This window comes from Tenrec ecaudatus, chromosome 12 (assembly GCF_050624435.1).
Source record: "Tenrec ecaudatus isolate mTenEca1 chromosome 12, mTenEca1.hap1, whole genome shotgun sequence".
NCBI lineage: Eukaryota > Metazoa > Chordata > Mammalia > Afrosoricida > Tenrecidae > Tenrec > Tenrec ecaudatus.
The window spans coordinates 138,452,675-138,472,545 of NC_134541.1; the positions used below are offsets into that span (position 1 = coordinate 138,452,675).

The window sequence follows — 19,871 nt, forward strand, 5'->3', positions numbered from 1 at the left end:
CGCCATCCATTCCATCTTGCAGGATGAAAGGCAACCGCTCTCACCTCCAACATCGTCCTTTGCTTTTTGCCGCTTTTTAAAATTATTTTTTATTTATCCCTGGAGCTGTTTGTATTTGTCTTTTTATTTTTGTCAGCGCTGACCTCGTCTCCCCAGCACCGGTTAAGAACGACCGATTCACCAACACTTGTGTGTCCCCCTCCCGCCCCCCACCCCACGTGTTTCTGTTCCCAGGGAGGGGTGCAGTGCAGGGGCAAGACAATTGGACGTGTCCCCCGTGTTTGGTTAGATGAGAAGGCACTGGCTTCCCAGCCGTGCTGAAGGACACAGGGTGGACTTTGGGGAGAGTGCTGGACTGGTCAGGCTCCGTTTGGCCCCCGCCTCAGCCAGGGGGCTTCCAGTGCATCCCTTATTTAAAAAAGGCCTTGGGGAGCCCTGAGACCCTCCTAGCTCTACCTTCTAATCCCACAAATGGAATTTGGGGATCCCAGGGAGGGGGGAGCACATGACTCCTGGGAAGCATGCCAGCCTTGGTCGGTCGTAGGGTAAGTTTCAGGGCAGGGCCCCAGCAGGACCCAGGGGCCTCCCCAGAGCCAAACTGTGACCCGGGTCGTGGGTGCGGGGTGGGGGGTTCCTCACACACCTGGATGCAAATTCGCTTGGGCTAGATGCCCGTGGGCCCGCTGGCGTGGCTTGGCCCTGTTTTCCAGCCTTGTCTCCTAGCCCTGGGCTCCCTTCCCACACCTCCCCTCAAACTGGCGGAGACCCACGCAGGTGACCAGGAAATGCCCATCACTGCCAGACCCCTGTGGGTTCCCGTCGGCCAGCCTGCTTGCTGGGGTCCCAGGGGCCAAGCAGTCTGGGGTTTCAGGGCTCTTCCCCATGTGTCCATTTTCTTGTGTCCCCCACCCCCTAAAGCCTGGGATCAAGCCCCCACTTTATGCCTTCCTGCTCAAGTGCAGCCACTCCAACTTTGAAGTCAGTGTTCCCTGCTCTCTCCAGCCGCAACCTCCTTTCCCAGTGTTAGGAAAAAGTGGTATAAAAGAGTTGGGAGCCCCCCACCAGGACACAGGGCCCCTGCCCACCTGGGAACCCCGATCCAGGAACAGCGGGAGGAGGCATTGGGGAATGGGGTGAGGATGAGGCCCCCTGGCTTGAGACGCTGACTTGGTTGCCCCCTCCACTGCCCCCTTGCTACAAACAGACCGCTGGTCCTGCCTTGCAAAGGGATATTTGGGTAATAGGGCCTCACTGACCACCCAGTACTAAAATCCTTCAGCGGCTTGCCTTTCTAGTGTGTCTGCTTCTCCCCAGCAGCTTGCCCATTCCTTCACCCTTGACCCCTACCCATGATGCTTTGAATGTCTGTTTCGGTCTCTTGCATTTGCTCTCACGCTGCACTCTGGACGCAAAGTGGAGGCTGGGAGTAGGCAGACAGCGCAGCAGGGCCCTGAGTTTGAGCCCCAGCCCGGCTCGCTGCTCCCGTAGGTAGGCAAAACCCTTCTCTCTTTCTGTGCCCCCCCACCTCCCCTCCTCGGGGTGCACCCCCACTGGGTATGGCAGCAGGAGGTCACCTTGGGGAGAACCCAAACCGATGTCCCAACAGCCAGCCCCACACAGGTGGGGCTCCAAGATTCAGAAACTATTCCCACTCCAAGAACAAAACACAACCAAAGCACCACCCTGTTCCCACCTTTCCCACGTGTGGGTTCTGGGCCCATGCTTTTTGCCGGCCCTGGCTAACTCCAGTGCCTGTGGCAGGGCCTGCCCCGGTGGATTCTGTGATCCCCACATCCTCTCGGCTCAGGCAGACACTGGCTCCGGCCCAGCAGCCACCGGGGGAGCTTGTTGCCCCTCTATTTCATGGAAATCCCATCCCTTTTTTTGACTTTTACCTTCCGTTTGGAGGTGCTGGGATGGGGTGTCCCCCATGCCCAAGTCTCAGAACCCTGCCCATATTTGAATGTTCTGGGGCCAGAGCCAGCCTTCACTCCTCCCCGCTCCCCACCGATTCCTGGGAGGCTGGAGTCTCCACCCCTGAGCAGCTGGGGAAGAAGGGGGTTTTTGGAAGGGAATGCTCTGGGGCCACAGGTCCAGCCCCTACCCCACCCCAGCCAGTCCTTACCCTTTCCTCAATTGGCCAGGCCCTGGGGGGGATGGTGACTGGGGGGGAGGGGGGCTACCCAGGTGCTGTGGGGAGTCTGCCCACACCTAGCCTGCTTTGCTGCTGTGGCCCGCTGGCCGGAGACGAACCAGTGACCTCGCCATGTGACCGGATCGCACGTGTGCACTGTCTGCCTGCCTGCTGGCCTCCCCATCCTGTGCCATCCATTGCTCGGGGACCTTGCCCCTCCCTGCTTCGCGCTCCTCCTAACAGATCCCTCCCCCGCCTCTTCCCCTCTGTCTCCCCCCCCCATTGTAACCCTTCAGCTCATCACAGCAGGGACCCTGGCTTCCTTGGGAGCTGGGTACACACACAGGACCCTGCCCTCACGGGTGCCCTCAGGGGCAGCAGGAGAATGTGGACTTGGACCCTCCTGAGTCCAGTTGACTGGGTCCTTGCTCCCCACTCACCCCCAGCAGTGTCCTTACTCAGGCCGACTGGGACAGACGACACCTTGGCCTCTTGGGTCTCCTGAGGCGACCTGCCTGCATCTGCTCAGAATTGCACTGCTGCCCAAGACAGCTGCTTAGTTTGACAATGGGTTTGGCTTCTCAGTGGAAAGCCCGTTACTGCCGCCCCCCACTAGGTTCATGGAGCTAGGTCCCCAAGGCCAGGGAAAAGCCTGCCCCTCCATAGCTCACCAGATTGAGACAGAACAGATGGGCCCCAGATGAAAGTGGGGTGACTGTGTCTACTTAGCACTTGGACCCCCCTTATCTTTTGTGAAAACTTTCCAGGGAGGGATTCTTTTGTCTTTAAGCTGCGAGTAAGGACAGTCTAGTGAAGGAAGAAGAATCGGCCCCTGTCACACGCACATGCACACACACACACGCCCACGTAGCCCAGTAGTTACGTGTTCAGATGCAAACCACAAGGTCAGCAGTTCAAAACCACTCCTCAGGATAAAGATGGGGCTTTCTGCTCCTGCAGAGCTCAGCGAGAATCTGTAAAGCCACAGGGCCGCTCTGCTCTGCCCTAGCGTTGCTGCGAGCCGGCAGCACCTCGAGGCCGGAGAGGGCTGTGTACGCAGGGACCCTGTTGCCAGTGAGTCAGGAAGGACTGCAGTTGGAGCCCTACCAGCCTGTCTGAGGGAGAGAGACGAGGCTGGCTGCTCCTGTAAAGGAGAGCAGCCTGGGAAACCCACAGGGGCAGTTCCGCCCTGTCAATGGCGGTGGGTTTTGGTGTGACTTAGCAGAGGAGCTCTGCTTGCACTGGGGGTACGGACTGGGCTGCGGCCCAGAAAAGGCAGCAGTTCAAACCCACGGGTTGCTGGGGGAGGAGGATGAGGCAGTCTGCTTCTGTAAAGCGCTCACAGCCTCAGGACCCCCAGGGCAGGTCTGCTCTGTTGGCTGGTGGTGAGCTCCTAAAGGCCGGTGGTTCGAACCACCTAGTAGTGCCGCAGAAGAAAGGCGTGGCTAACGACCAATAAGATGACCACAGATCTGCCCTGTGACACCTGGGGTCACCGCGAGCCAGAATTAATGAAAAGGCAGGGTTTTTTGGGGTGGGGGGAGGGAAGACCGGATAAACAGGATAGCCAGCCTGACCTGCAGCTCGTCTGGTAGTGGGGGGAGCACAGGGCTTTTTAGTGGCCCCCTTTCTTTGTGATCCCCATGGAGTCTGCGGCATACGGGCTGCAGTGAGCTGTAGTGCTGCTAACTGTACGGTCGGCGGCAGTTCCAACCACAGCCGTCGCTCAGCAGAGACGAGGCAGCTGGTCTGTCCTGTAAAGATTGGTGGTCTTTGGGGACAAAGTGCACCTCTGTCCCGTCAGTGGGCTGTGAGTGAGTTGGAATCGACTCAAGGCAGTGGGTTCTTGGGTCGGGGGTGCGTGGAGGCCGGGCAGTGGCTCAGTTAGGCTCTCCCCGTCTGGACATGCTGCTGGGAGCCATGGGTTTTGCCACTTGCCCCCCAACCCCCACAAGAGACCAACTCCACCTTCTCCTGCCACCTGCCTCTGGGGCTCCAGCTCCTTAAAGGGCACCCACAACCAGCACCCTCAGCTGCACCCGGACGGCCCCTCCCACTACCCCTACTCCCCCATCCCTCTGCCTCCTCTCTCCTCCTCTCCCACCTCCTTCTCAGCCTTCGTGTTGTGTGTTGGGGCGTGTGTGCGTGTGAGACCGTGGAGGGAGCTGTCTCCAGTCCATGTCCGTGTGTCTGTCCCTTCCCCAGCAGAGGTGCATGTCGGGACCCCCCTGACAGGCCACTACGATACCCACAGCCGCTGCCGTCCCTGAGCACTATGTGACAGGGTGGAGGGGACATGGGGTGGGGAGGGAGAGATGCTGCCCAGGTGGGCCACTCCCCAGCCGGCCCTGGGGAGGAACTGGGCACAGTGGCCCCCCACCCCACATGTTGATGCCATACCAGGTGGCGGTGGGTGGCGCCGTGCGCTAAGGACCTGACTCTGACTTGGTCCCTGTTTTCTGCACCAGATGAGAGCTCCGAGGAGGAGGAGGAGGAGGAGGATGAGGAGGATGAGCAGGACCCGGAGCTGGAGGAGGAGGAAGAGGAGGACGAGGCTGGTGGCAGCTATAGGCTGGGGCCCCGGGAGCGGGCCCTGTCGCCAGGCCTAGAGGAGAGTGGGCTGGGCCTGCTGGCCCGCTTCGCAGCCAGCGCCCTGCCCAGCCCCACCGTGGGGCCAGCCCTATCCGTGGTGAGACTGGAGGCCAAGCAGAAGGCTCGGAAGAAAGAGGAAAGGCAGAGCCTGCTGGGTGAGCCAGGTCGTCAGGGGGTGGGGAGGACTGGGGTGTGGGGGCTGGGACTGGGGTGGGGAGGCCGGGGTGAGGGTCCAGGGAGAGGTGGAGTTGAGGAGCTGGCTCTCGGACTTTTTGTGGCCCGCAGGTTCCAAGCGTGATACCCATCTGGCTCACTGTGGCCAAGGAACAAGGGGTCCTTCCTGACCACCAGCTCTGCAGAGGGCACCTTACAAGCCCTTCAGGCAGTTCTGGGGAGCAGAGGGGCCTTAGAAATGCACCCTGAGACATTAGGGGAACCCAAGGGAGGCCCCTCCTTCAGTCTGGGGGCCCAGGACGCTCCTGAATGTTGGAATCATGAGTCAGAAATGAAAGAGCTAGCTGTGTGCACCAACTGAGAGGGAATGGTGGGGCGGGCAGGAGGGAGAAAGTAGCCCAGAGGGGTACAATTGAGTGGTCATTGAGGACTCTCGACCCTGTTTCTAAACAAGGTCTCGCTCACAGGTTCAGAGGGTAAGACTTCAACCCTTCACAGCCCTTGATCATCTCAGGTGGAGTTTAATGAGCTGCCCCTGAGCCAAATTGTGTGCCCAGTCGCAGTTTAAAGAAGACGTGAACCCAGGGAAGAGAACTTCCACCACCCTCGGGCACCTTTGGGGTTGCTCCACAGCTGGCTGGGGGATCAAGAGGCATTTGCTTCCCCTGAGGGTAGGGGCTCAGCCCCCGACCCCCACCATAGCTGTGTCACTGCCTGGTCCCAGAACAGACAGACCCCAGGACCCTCCCTAGCCCACAGTGGCCCAGCCCAAAGTTGGGGGCTGAGATTTGGAATTCACAGCCCACAGGTGCTCTCGGCAGGAGCTCACCTGGCCTCTGAGGATGGGGCGCAGGGACCAGCTGTTGGAACCTCCTGCTGCCTATCTTCCTCTGAACCCCTCAGGGTCATCCTGAGGATCTCCTGGCAGGAGGCCAGGGACCTAAGGCCCTCTGGTGCCACTCACTGCCCTCCATCGGCCTCCCCAGCCACACCGGGCTTCCCACAGTACATCATGCTTCAAGCACTGGTTGGGCTTTCTTTTCCCCCTCCCTCCCTCCCTTCCTCCCTCTCTTGCTTAGTTGCCACCAAGCTAAATCTCCCAACTCATGGAGACCCCCCCCCCCCCCAACACACACACGCAGCACAACAAAGCCCTTGCAGGCCTGGGCCATGCTCCTGACCAGTGGAGGACCGGACGTAGGGTTTCCTTGATGGATTGCCTGGATGGAGATGGCCAGGCCTTCTTTCCTAGTCCATCCTAGTCGGGGAGCCCTGTGGGAACCAGTGTAGCAGAGGGAGCGTACCAAAGGCTCCACTGACAAGACAGGTGTTGGTGCATACGATGTGCACTGGTCAGGAATCGAACTCAGGCCTCCTGCGTGGAAGGCAGGGCTTCTGTTACCTGCACCACTGCTGCCTCCTCTCACCACCATGTTCTGTCTCGGCTTCGTCTGACTCCTCAACTGAGCTGCTGTCCAGGTTCGCCCCTTAGATGGAGGGCTTTTTCTTGTGAGACCCAACTTGACCAGCCCGCTTCCCTTCCCTGAACTACTCCAGGGCTGTCCTGGTACCACCTGTCCAGCCTATAGTTCAGACTCTGGCTGCTTGGATCACGCCATCCCCAGCACAGCCCCCACCACACCCCCAGACTCTTCCAGACTTGAATCCAGACTCTTCCTGTAGCCCCAAACTCCTGGTTCACCCGGTGCGGCCAGTGTGTGGGCGGACGGCGGGTCTCTCTTCGGCCCCTGTCGGGCGTGTGCAGAGGGTCTGTAGTGATTGCTTCCTGCGTCCTGGCTGAGCCGGAGCCGTTGTGCTTCTGTTCGCTTTTGTTCTGCCCATATTTTGCTTCTGTTTTCAGTTCCATCCAGTTTGTTACCTTCTCTTTCCATTTGCCTTTTTTTTTTGGTGGTTTAATTTGCAGCCACTTTTGACCATTTCTTTTTATTAAAAGGTCATTTCATTGGGGTTTGTAGTTACAGCTCGTAGCAATCCAGACATCACTTGTTTCAGGCAGATTTATACATATGCTGCCTTCATCCTTTTCTGGACAGTTACTTTCCATCGAACCCTTGGTATCAGCTCCTCTTTTTTCCTCCTCCCTCATGGCCCGTTGATAAATGATAAATTATCATTATTATCTTGCCTTAACCAGCCACCGTCTCCCTTTCCCTGTGGTTTCTGTTGTTGATCCTCCTGGAGGGCTGGCGGGGGTGTGTGAGGTTATGTGTCCATCATTGCGATTGGCTCCCCCTCCTCCCCTCCTCTTCCCTTTCCCTTACCCTCCTGCTTTCGATATTCTCCGTTTCTTAGGGCTCGCTGACTAGGGACCGTCCGCTCTCACAGACGGCCGATGAACTTCACACAGTTAATTAATGTCTTTCTAAATGCTTCGCTGGCCGCACCCCACCTTTGGAGAGGTGCTGTTGGCCTCTCTTATTCCTCAGTCAGGCCCTCTTCAGATCCCTCTTCGGATCCCTACTTTGCACCCAGGATTACCCGTAGCTGCCCTTAGCTCAGCTGAGTGAGCCGGCTCCTGGCCACCTGAGCGGACCGTGATGACCCGGAGAGTTTCTATTGGCCCGGCCTTTGGAAGTAGATGCCCAGGCCTGTCTTCCTGTCTGTCTTATTCTGAAAGCTCCGCTCACTGGCGCCTCTGGCACCAGAGCCGTGCAAAAAGTGCTTCCACAGATAGGGAGTGATGGCCTTTTATTTAATTTACAAATATCTGGGGGGGCCCTTGAGATTTTATTCAGGGAACATACTTTGTATCATTTCAGTATTTGGACGTTTAAACACTTGGGGTCTTCGGATGCGGTGAGGTGAACCAGGCACTCATTGCCCCCCTCAGGTCTGTTCCTCGCCACCCCGTTGGGCAGGATAGACTTGCCCACAGAGCCTCTAAGACTGCGTATCCTGACGGACAGACTGTTCTCATCTTCCTCCCTCTGATCGGACGGTGGGGTCCAACCGCAGAACTTCAGGTTAGGCAGCCGCGGAGCGTGTCCCTCCCGTCTCTCCACGACTCCTGTGTTACTAACAACCAAACCAGCCCCATCGTTGCGGAGTGTTGCCAGCTCACAGCGACCACCCTGCGGAAGGAAGGCTTCTCAGGAGGCTGTGACTACTCTTTGGATTTTAACCATTTTACTGACATAGAATTCACATACCGTACAATTCCGTTGTAGAATATTTTCTTCATTTGTGTATTCATTCTTGACTCTCCATTTCTCCCCCACCCTGGATTTCCTATAAAGAAGACAATACAAACAAAAAAATCGCCCCCAAATCCCACACAAAGACTGACTGCCCTCTGAGATCTGTTTAGCTCTTTCACCGAATCATCTCCTTTCACGTGGACTTCTCCGTGGTCAAGATCAAACCTCACCGTCTCTTCTGGCGTCTCTTCTGTTCTCCTCCGTATCTGTCTTTTTAATGGCCATCTGCCTCCTTCGTGGACAACGTCTTTTACTTGGCTGGTCTTTGGTCCTTCCTACTGAGTGTGTCAAATCTGTGCTTGAGAATTCAGGTGGAATGTGCTTAAACATTGTGTTCTGGCCCTTGCGGACCCTGGTTTTAACTTTCCGCACCTTCGCCCAGAATTTGCGTCTGAGCAATTGATGGTCCGCTCCACGGCCGGGCCTTGGCCTTGTTCTGACTGAGAACTGAGCTTAGCCTCTCTGTCTCTTCTTTGCGTAGAGGTAGCAAATGGCCGTGAGTGTGTTTGGTCTATGAAAACTAGAACAGATTTAAAATGGGTCAAAAGGAAGAACAAATGATAAGATTTAAATTTTAAGCTAACCATTTCTGTGTTAGCCCCCTTTCCCTGCACCCTGAGGACAAGGCTGCTCACACCCCTGGTCACTGATCAGAGGGGATTCACTGGCGGCCTCATCCACGTGGGGGCCCTTACATGGATCTTGGCTTGCACTGCCACCCATAAGGCTATGAATTTGCCTCTTAATAAATCACTTTATTGGGGGCTCTTACAGCAAACCATACATCCACTGTATCAAGCATGTTTGTACATATGTTGCCATCATCATTTTCAAAACATTTTCTTTCTACTTGAGCCCTTGGTATCAGCTCCTCTTTTTACCCCTCCCTCCCTTCCCCCCTCCTTCCCTCGTAACCCCTTGATAAATGGTAAATTATTATTATTTTCACGTCTTACACCGTCTGCTGTCTCTGTTCACCCGCATTTCTTTGTTCGTCCCTCTCGGCAGTGGGGTGTTATGCATTGATCGTTGGCAAGCCTGTTGATTTTTTTTTAACAATTTATTGGGGCTCATACAATTCTTTTCACAGTTCATACATACATATACATACATCAATTGTATAAAGCACATCTGTACAGTCTTTGCCCTAATCATTTTTTTCTCTTTTCTTCTTTTACATTTTATTAGGGACTCATACAACTCTTACCACAATCCATACATATACATACATCAATTGTATAAAGCACATCCATACATTCCCTGCCCCAATCATTCTCAAGGCATTTGCTCTCCACTTAAGCCCCTTGCATTAGGTCCTCTTCCCCCCCCCCCCTCCCTCATATGCCCTTGGTAATTTATACATCGTTATTTTGTCATATCTTGCCCTATCCGGAGTCTCCCTTCCCCCCTTCTCTGCTGTCCCTCTCCCAAGGAAGAGGTCACATGTGGATCCTTGTAATCAGTTCCCCCTTTCCAACCCACTCACCCTCCACTCTCCCAGCATCATCCCTCACACCCTTGGTCCTGAAGGTATCATCCACCCTGGATTCCCTGTACCTCCAACCCTCATATGCACCAGTGTATAGCCTCTGTCCTATCCAGCCCTGCAAGGTAGAATTCGGATCATGGTAGTTGGGGGGAGGAAGCATCCAGGATCTGGGGGAAAGCTGTGTTCTTCATCGATACTACCTCACACCCTAATTAACCCATCTCCTCTCCTAAACCCCTCTATGAGGGGATCTCCATTGGTCGACACTTGGGCCTTGGGTCTCCACTCTGCACTTCCCCCTTCATTTAATATGATATATATATACATATATACACATACATATATACATATACACATATATACATATACACATATATACACATACATACACATACTTTTTTTTTTTTTGCATGATGCCTTATACCTGGTCCCTTGGGCACCTCGTGATCGCACTGGCCGGTGTGCTTCTTCCATGTGGGCTTATTTGCTTCTGAGCTAGATGGCCGCTTGTTCACCTTCAAGCCTTTAAGACCCCAGACACTATCTCTTTTGATAGCCGGGCACCATCAGCTTTCTTCACCACATTTGCTTATGCACCCATTTGTCTTCAGTGATCCTATCATGGAGGTGTGCAGTCAATGATATGATTTATTGTTCTTTGATGCCTGGTAACTGATCCCTTTGGGACCACTCGATCACACAGGCTGGTGTGTTCTTCCATGTGGACTTTGTTGCTTCTGAGCTAGATGGCCGCTTGTTTATCTTTAAGACCCCAGTCACTATCTCTTTTGATAGCCGGGCACCATCAGCTTTCTTCACCACATTTACTTGTTCACCCACTTTGACTCCAGCCGTTGTGTCGGGAGAGTGAGCATCATAGAGTTCCAATTTAATAAAAGAAGGTATTCATGCATTGAGGGAGTGTTTGAGTAGAGGCCCAAGGTCCTTCCGCCACCTTAATACTTGACCTATAAATATAGACACATAGATCTATTTCCCCATCCTCCTATATATAAGCCTGTTGATTTTTATGGGAGCAGCTAACCTCTGCTTTCTCCTGTGGTGGAGGGGCTGGCGGGTTTGACCCGCCAACCTTGGGCTCACTGGCCTGTCAGGCTCTTGGGTTTGAGACTGTCGCTCAGTGCTTTTCTGTCGAGCTCTTTTATTTCACTGTTTACAGGTGGCTGTGTGAATCTCTGGCTCTGGGGGCAGCTTTCTCTGTTTCTCCTTTTAATTCAGTGCTTTCCAGTTTTGCTCAGGTGTCCGAAGCTCACTATCAGGCACTGTCCGCTCTTGAATTGACATGCTGTGACCAGGGAGCCTTCCTTTTTGCACTGTAAGATCCATTTCCCACAGGACCAGTGTTGAGAGGGGAAAGGGAAAGTGGTCGGAGAGGAAACCGATCACAAGGTAGATGGGCAACAGAAAAGGGAGTGAGGGGAGACATCGGTCAGTTTTAAGACATTAAAAAAATTTAATAATTTATAAATAATCCAGGGTTCATGAGGAAGGGAGGAAAAAAGTGAGCTGATCCCAAGGGCTCAAGTAAAAAGAAAATGTTTTGAGAATGATGATGGCAACAAGGGTACAAGTGTGCTTGGCACAGTGATGGATAAGAGTTGTATGAGGCCCCAATAAAATGATTTTAAAAAAATCCATTTTCTCCGGCATTGATGTAGACTCCCCCCCCCCCCCATGGCGTCTTTCTGTTCCCTCCCATTTGTCTGGTGCCTTCTATGTAAAGCGAGTTCTCTTTTAGCAACAGCAGGTTTGTTGTTTGGTGCCATATTCAGAGGAGCCTGGGGTATAGTGGGTTCCGGGTGGGGCTGTGAACCCCAAGATCAGCGATTGGAAACCACAGCGGATCTGGGGGGAGAAGGAGGAGACTTTGAGGTCTCTGCTCTTATAAGGAGTGAGCATCTCAGAAGCACGCAGGGGCAGTTCCACTCTGTCCTGCACGGTCACGGTGAGTCCACATCGCCTCCGTGGCGGTGAGTGTCCGTTTAACAGAACGAAACACTGCCCGGTCCTGTACCATCTTCAGTGATCATGACTGTGATTGAACCCATTGAATCAGCCACCATGGCAGTCCCATCTTGTGTAGGGCCCTACTGTAGTCTGGCTTGACTAGAGAAACAAATTCATAGACACTTGTGTGTAAGCGAGAGCTTTATATCAAAGAGTAATTGTCTATTAAAACAACATCCCAGCCCAGTCCAGTTCAAGTCCATAAGTCCGATATTAGCCCATATGTCCAATACCAGTCTGTAAATTCTTCTTTAGACTCATGCAACACATGCAATGATGCGCAGTGCAGGAGGATCACAGGCCAGTGGGTGGAAAGTCTTGTGGATCCAGTGGCGGTGGAAGCATCTCACCACTGGTGTGGATCTCCACACGGCTCCTCCAGCTCCCGGCCTCTGGCTCCATCAGCATAGCTTCATGCGGCTTATCAGCAGAAAAAGAGTATGTCTGGCTTCCAGTGAGCTGTTTATCTCCATCATGCCTCCAAATGAGGCCATCAAGCTGCGACCTGATGGACAGGCTAGCCTCCACCCCTTCCTCAAGTTGACAGGAGATGATAACACTGCCACAGTCCTCTTCTTTTTCCCTGACCTTTACCCAGCCTGACGGACGTCCTTCTCCAGGGGCTGGTCTTCCCTGACGACGGGTCCAAAGCACGTGATGCCGAGTCTCGCCCTCTTCCTTGGTCTTCCTTACTCATCGTCGAGCCGTTTTCATGGACGAGGTGATTGAAAAAACCCGTGTCTGTCGGTCAGAAGCGTCAGTCGGAACTGGCGCCATGGCAGTGGTGTCTTTGCTTGGTAACCCTTGGAAAAGGTCTTTTGCAGCAGACTTGCCCAATGCAGAACATTTGGTTTCTTCCACACCTCTGCTTCCGTGGGCATTGATTGTGGGTCCAAGTAGGACAAAGTCTTGGCGACTCCCATCTTTTCTCCAAGCATCACTATGTTGCTTGTTGGTCCACTGCTTGATGTTGAGATGTACTTCGTGCTGCAAGCTGGATTTTCCTCAGGAATTGCTGCACGTCCTCTCTGCTTTCAGTAGGCAAGGCGGTGTCGTCTGTATGTCACAGGTTGTTGATGAGTCTTCTGTTTCTCTGGATTATCTGTTGAACATCCCAATGGAATGAGTAGGCCCTGATCCTCACTTTACACCGTGCAGTGTTTCCGTGTTCTTCCACCCACTGCCTCTTGTGCAGGTTCTGATGAGCACAAGCGTTGGAGTTCTTATTCTTCACCATGCTATCTCCATAGTTCATTAGGAGCCACGCAGTCGAATGCCTTTACACAGCCAAGGAAACACAAGTAAAATCCCTATTCTCTGTTTTTAGCCAAGTTCCATCTGACCTCAGCAGCAGTATGCCATGTTCTCCGCACACTTCTGAAACCAGCTCGGATTTCTAGTAGTTCCCTCTTGGTAGGCAGCTGCAATCATTTGTAAATTACATTCAGCAAAATTGTACTTGCATATGATATCAGTGATACGGTTTTGCGACTTTCTGCCTTCTATTGGCTCACCTTTCTTTGGAATAGCCACGCACAGGTATCTCATCATGGGCTGGCCACGTGGCTGCCTTCCAGCTTTCTTGGTTCAGCACTGCATCGATATGTTGAAGCATTTCATACGGTGTCCCATCTGTTCCGGGGCTTGTTTACTGCAGTGACGTCAATGAAGTTTGGATTTCTCCCGTCAACACCCATCGGCCTCCTGAAATGGTTGACTGACGGTCAGTTCTTTCAGGCGCAGTCACTGTGTACTCCTTCCACCTTCTTTCGATGCTCCCTGCAGTGGTCTGTATTTTGCCCATAGGATCCCTCAACACTGCAACTAAAGCTTGGACTTTTTTTTCTTCTTCTTCTTCCTTCGGCTTCTTGTTTTCTAACCCTAGGTCTTTGCACATTTCATGATGACAGAGATTTTACTTTGTCTTCTTGAGCCGCCCTTTGAAATCTGTTTAGCTTGTTAACCGAATCATCTTTCACTTTGCTCCGTGTTCAATCTCAAACCTCACAGTCTCGTCCGTTCCTGTCTTTTTAATGATGGTTTGCCTCCTTCATGGACGATGTCTTTGCCATCCCACAACCTTTCTGGTCTTTGGTCATTCGTATTCAGTGTGTCAAATCCGTTCTTGAGATGGTCTCGGAATTCAGGTGGAATGTGCTTAAACGTTGTGTTTTGGCTCTTGCGGACCCTCGTTTTAATTTTCGGCACCTTCACCCTGAATTTGCAGTTGTGGTCTGTTTGCTCCACCATTGACCCCGGCCTTGTTCTGACCGATGCTAATGAGCTCTCTTCGTAGATGTAGTTGATTTAATTCCTCCGTGTTCCATCCAGCGAGGTCCATGTTGTTTAGAAAAAGTATTTGTCGTGAAGTTTTTGTTACTGCAAAATTTGATCGTGTGGTCTCCTGTGTCACGTCTGTCTCTAAGGCTCATATTTTCTAACTACTGATCCTCTTCGTTTGCAACTTTTGCATTCCAACCACCAGTAACAATCAATGACTCTTGAGTGGGTGTTTGATCAATTTGACTATGGAAGTTGATTTTTTTTAAAAACCCAAACTTCAGTTTCTTCGCGTTTGGCGATAGTGGTTGGTGTGTAAATTTGAGTAATAATTGTATTTACTGGTCTTCCTTGTAGGCGTGTGGATATTTTCCTATCTCCCCCGACAGTGTGATGCTGTAGATCTTGAAATGTCCTTTTAAATAATGAATGCGATACCAGTCCTCTCCCCTGGCAGAGTAGAGCATGATTGATTCAGAATGGCCATGCCAGCCCATGTCAGCTCATGAATGCCCAGCCTGTCACTCTTCAACTGTCCATTCCAGTTTGGGTGGCTTTCGGTTCTCCTAGGTTCCTCCTTTGTGCTCCCCACGGTCCATTCTTGAATGGCCGCTGGCCGCTGCCATCTCTCCACTTGGAGGTGCGCTGCGTCTGTAAGTGAAGGCTCCAAAGCGTTCTCCGTTCCCATCGCTGAGGTCCGTCCACTCTTCTTGTGGAGGCAGCTCTTCCCGTCCCCTTGTGGGTCTTCCAACCTGAGGGGCGCTCATCTTCTGGCACTTGACCGGACGGCGTTCCACTGCCCTGCATCCGGTTTCCCATGCCGGGTTTTTCCAGACGTGGACCACCTCTTCCTCCTCCTGGTCGGTCTGACTCGGGAAACATGCCGACCATGGGTGCGACCCTGCCGGCGTTTGAAATGACAGCGGTACAGTTTCTAGCATCTCAGCAACAGGGAAGCCACCCCAACACCACCGTAGATGATGGAGACCTTCGCTATTGTTCTCCCCACTTCCTTCCGAGCCCTCGCCGGAATTGCCTTTTGACTTCCGTAATTCTGACAACGGTTTCAAGACAACCTAGACTCACGATTTAGGAACTTTAAAACTCTCGCAGCCGCCGCCTGTTCCCCACCCCAGAATTGCTTCCGCAGGTTACGTATCTGTTAGAACGGTGCCCCACTTTTTGTCTTCAAGTCGGTCCAGCTCAGCGAGCCTCACAGAATGGAACAGCCTTCTCTTGTGAGCGGTCTCTCCGATAGCACGTCCAAAGGATGTGAGATGAAGTCTCACTCTCCTTATTCTATGCAGAACAGGCTGGCCGTACTTCTTCCGAGACGAATCTGTTTGTTCCTTTGTTCTCCGGCGGCAGCACTGTCATCCTCATGAGTAGACTCTTTGGCCTTCCTTGTTCTGTGTCCAGCTTGTGCGTGCACGGGACACCACACAAAGCACCGTAGCTTGGGTTAGGCATCGCTTCGTCTTCAAAGTAATGCCCTTGCTTTTCCGATATGTATGTGGTTCCAGCACCTTGCTGTAACAGCAGCACCACAGTGGGTAGCTTTAGCCAGCGGGTCTTTGTGTTCTCAGTTTAGGAGGCTGGAAGTGCAAACCTGGGGGAGGGGATGGGGGTGCAGCTCTAGGGGGAGGCTTTGGAGGGGAAATTCCTCGGCCCTTTGGCTCCTGCCTCTTGGTTCCTGGAGGACGTCCTTGCGTCTCTGGCATCTCTCTTAGCCCCTCCCTCACTCTCCCCGCTTGTTGATTTAATCTCCTTTCTATCCCAAATGAGATTAACTCGAGAGACAGCCTGCATCAATTCTATCCCGTTAATGTAACCAGGACAATCCATCCCCAGATGGGATTATGACCACAGGCATGAGCTGTCCTTAGATAGCATCAAGTCGGTAGGTTCTGATGTCCAACAGACAGAAACATAGCCAGGCCCCGGGCCACCCTCACCATTGGGACGTTAGAGCCCGTGTGGCCGCCGCTGTGTCCGTCCAGCTCCTCGAGGGTCGCTGCCCCATCCACTTTACCAAGTACGAGGGCCTTTTCCAGAGACTGGCCTCTCCTGTTCGTGCGTCCGAAAGATGTCTCTTGATAACCTGTCCGTGTGCTTTAAATCCCAACCCAAACTCATCAAGCTCTCAAAACCAAACAGACAGCTCACCGCCTCGAGTCAATTCTGACTCATAGTTACCCTACAGAACAGAGCAGAACGGCCCCGCTAGATTTCCAAGACTAACCCTTCATGGGAGTAGAAAGCCTCTTCTTTCCCCTGAGAAGGTGGTGGTTTGGAACTGCTGCCCCAGCTTCTCAAATATTCTTGTCAAGAAGGATGCACTCAGCTGCAGGGGCAAAGCTTCAAGACCGGGTCTTGCCCGCATAGCTTCCAAGCAGGTGTTCATGCCCCACCCCCCAGGGTCTGCCTGCTCCAGTCCCCTCTGCAGTTCCTTCTGCATACCGTGTACCGAGGTCCAGTTCTGTCTGCTGCAGACAGGGCCCCCGGTCACGTCTTGCGCTGTCTTACCCACAGCTGAGCTCTCAGCCTGTGTTTTATGGCCCTCCCCCTCCTGGAGCAGATACTCCCCCTGCCTCCTTGTGCAGCGGGAAGTCTGTTAACAAAAGATTAATTAATAGCATCATTAGGCTTTGCCAGTGGATCCTTCCTGTCAGTGGGCCCCCCAAGCAGGTCCCCACTGCGATGCTGCATCTGTTGGCACCATGGGGCCTGGTCTCCCCCAGGAGCTGTTGGCAGGCTGCTGCCCCCCAGGAGGCCTGAGAGTGGGAAATGGGGTCTCTGCTCTTGTGTCGTGGGACCCAGGGCAAGTTGCTGGCCCTCGGGTGGGGGTGGGGGGACTGGAGGAGGCAGAGTGTGGTGAGCATTAACCTTCACACCCGTTCTGCTCCAGCTTGGAGGCTGCTCAGAGTTGTGCGATCCTGGGGGGCCCCCAGGAGGCCTTGGGGGTGGGGAGCAGAAACTACAGGGCAGTGCATGTCTGTTCTGATCCAGGGTGGGCAGCAGGGCCTGCCACGGGGCGGAGGGGGGTGCCCTGGGACACCGAGGCAGGTCTTCTCACAGAAGGCACAGAAGCCTCCAGGTGCAGTTTGGGGTGGAAGAAGGGAGGGTCGGGCCCAGGGACAGGGTGTGCGCTGGGCAGGGCTGAGGCCTTGGGTCCCGGTGGAGGTCTGGAACTCTGGGTGGGCTTGCCGCATGTGGGGCGCGACACAGGAGCCAGTGCAATAGCCCTGGGGCTGAGGTGCCCATCAAGGGTGTCATTTCGTGGGACTTTCCCAGGTCTGGGGCCCTCCGTCTTCAGCTGGCCTGTTTGGGGGGGATTTCCAGGGGGACGCCCCAGAAGGCTTTTGCGAACCAGCCCCTCATTGTCATTTTCCCAGGGGATGGTGTCGGGGTGAGGTGAGGGAGCTGAGCCTGGGAGACAGAGTGGGGATTAGGGTCAGAGTTGGGGTTGCATCTGCTACCCCAGGACCTCAGTTTCCACTGAGCTGGGTGGGTGGGGCCTGGGGCGCCCCGCAGAGCCCCGCCCACAACGAGTGTCCCGCCCCGCCCCGTGTCCAGGCACAGAGTTCGAGTACACGGACTCGGAGAGCGAGGTCAAGGTGCGGAAGCGCTCGCCCGCCGGGCTGCTGCGGCCCAAGAAGGGGCTCGGCAGCGGCGAGGCTGGCGGAGGCCTGGGGGGACCGGCGCCCAGTGCCCGCGGCGCTGCCAGCCCGGACAAGGCCAAGCTGGTGGCGGACAAGGGGCGCAGGGCCCGCAAGCTGCGCGGGCCCAAGGAGGCGGGCTTCGAGGCGGGCCCCGAGGCCAGCGACGAGGACCTGTGGACGCGGAGGCGCAGCGAGCGCATCTTCCTGCACGACGCCGCGGCCCCCGCGCCCCCCGCGCCCCCCGCCGCCCCCGCGCCCAGGGCCGCGCGCTGTGCCAAGGGCGGCGCGCTGAGCCCGCGCAAGGACACGGGCCGCGCCCGGGACCGCAAGGACCCCCGCAAGGTAGGCGGGCGCCGGCAGCGGGTGGTCTGGGGTGCGGGAGGGGGTGGGGGAGGGTGGGAGAGCCCCACCCCAGGGCACCTCCTTGGTCACCTGGGGTCACCCCACCTGACGGCCCCTAACAGCTACACACGTCAAACTGTGTGGCTGTCCACACTATTTCTAAACCATTCCTCCACCCTCCCCACCCCCAAAGTCCACACACAAACCCCAGAGTCTCAGCGCCCTGTTAGGAATTAAACCTTTTTTTTTTTTTATTTAAGGAATTAAAGTTTTGGCTGCATTTGCTTCGTCTAAGTATTTCACGTGGCAGCCATGCTTCAGAGCCCCGTGTCATGTGTTCAGGGCCCCTCTGTCACACATAGGGTGCCGCCTTAGAACTGCCTTCGTTTTTTAGGGCCAAAGGACAGCCCGTTGCCGGAGTGACCCGCTTTCTGTCACTGCCAGCTCCTGGTCTTTGTACACAGCCCCGCTGCAGTTGCAGGTGTTGAGGCATCCGTGTCACTGCTTCCGGATCTAGGATGGGGCGCGGGGTGCCTCTGTGTTTAACAGAATAATGTTAGGAAACGTAGACAGGACGTGAATCACAGCGGGTATGAACTGTAGAACAGAAAGCCCATGTGTTGGGTCAACTTGGGCCCACAAAGCAAAAAGCAGAACTTCAATGTGGGCACAGAACTTTAGGGTTTGCAGAGGCAAAGAGTGCTATTGGAGGGAAGTTGGCAAAATCTTAAAAAAAAAAAAAATCGGTTTTTGAGCCCCGTAGCTAAAGAAACATCTGGCAGGAGCTTGAAAATCAACCCTGGTGTTGAAGGCCTGCTGGTGGAATAGGCATCAGGGACGTGTCAAGGCATCGTCCTAGCTTTGAGGACGTCCTGCGGAACTCCAGAATGGAGGGATTGTCACAGCCCCAAGGAAAGTGCTACTCAGGCCCCAGGAAATCCCCCATCCAGCCACCTAAGAGCAGCCACGGTGAACGTTGTATTTTGAGGCAGAGGTGGATTTTTGGGGGCCTTCTGCTCTTGAAACTCTAGTTTTTCCATCAGGCAGGGAGAGCGAGGGAGCCGGTGGGCCCAGCTGGAGTGAGCCCACTGCTGGTGGTGGTTCGGCCTCAGGAATCCCCTGCGTGTGCGCCTCTGTCCATGTGCAGAGCTGGACCGTGCTTTTCTTTGAAACTTGGACTTGAGGGAGCGTTCCACTGTGCGGGCGTTTCTATGGGGCAACTCGCCCATTGTCCGGGGACCTGGCTGTCATCCCGTCACGTCACACCCACTCCCTCCATGTTTCCTCCCTGGGTCCCCAGCTCCCTTTGTCCCATTTCTCGGCCTCTCCAGCCTTCTTGTCTTTGCTCTTGGGACCAACGATGCTCAGAGAGTTGGGTTTTATTATTTACAAGGCTGGTGTGCTCCTTCATGTGGACTTAGCTGACGCCTCCCTTGGACGGCTGTTGGCTTTAAGGCCCCAGACGCTGCTCTTCTTGCTGATAGCCGGGCACCATCTGCTTGTTCACCACACTCGGCTGGAGCAGCCAACACTCAGGAGGGCGGGGCGTGAGCAGGGCCACATCTTAAGAGCGAATTGTCCTTCGAGGAGGGTTTCTGACCGAGAGCTGAAAACCTAAGTTGATAAAGATCCCTGGCTCGCTTCGGGGGCAGCACTATGGGCTTATTGATACATGATTTCAGGAACCTCCCTGAGACGTTTGGTAGTTCTGATCACAGGGGCGCTAATCTCACCAGTGGGCAGAACTGGAAGTGCTATGGAGAGAAGGGAAATATACATCTATCGGAAAGCCTTTTTTAGACAAAACACGGGTAGGTTCACTTCTACGGGTTGAAAACCTGAGTCACTGGGCACCCCTTAAGAAAGCAACGAGGGTTGGACACAAGGGCAGCCTTCTCATCCACACGCGTTCCCTGCAGGGGTCACACAAACTCACGGCCATCCGTCACTTC

General features: G+C 54.4%; 1 protein-coding gene across 7 annotated transcripts in view; it reads left to right on the plus strand.

Moving 5' to 3' along the window:
- The window catches only part of TNRC18 (trinucleotide repeat containing 18), a 97,634-nt gene that overhangs the window by 64,142 nt on the left and 13,621 nt on the right, over positions 1 to 19,871 (plus strand). For all 7 annotated transcript variants that reach the window (XM_075527570.1, XM_075527564.1, XM_075527567.1 and 4 more), the window contains 2 exons: positions 4,603 to 4,881; positions 17,492 to 17,919. In XM_075527570.1, the coding sequence (XP_075383685.1) occupies positions 4,603 to 4,881; positions 17,492 to 17,919 (707 nt within the window). The remainder of the gene's footprint in view (positions 1 to 4,602; positions 4,882 to 17,491; positions 17,920 to 19,871) is intronic.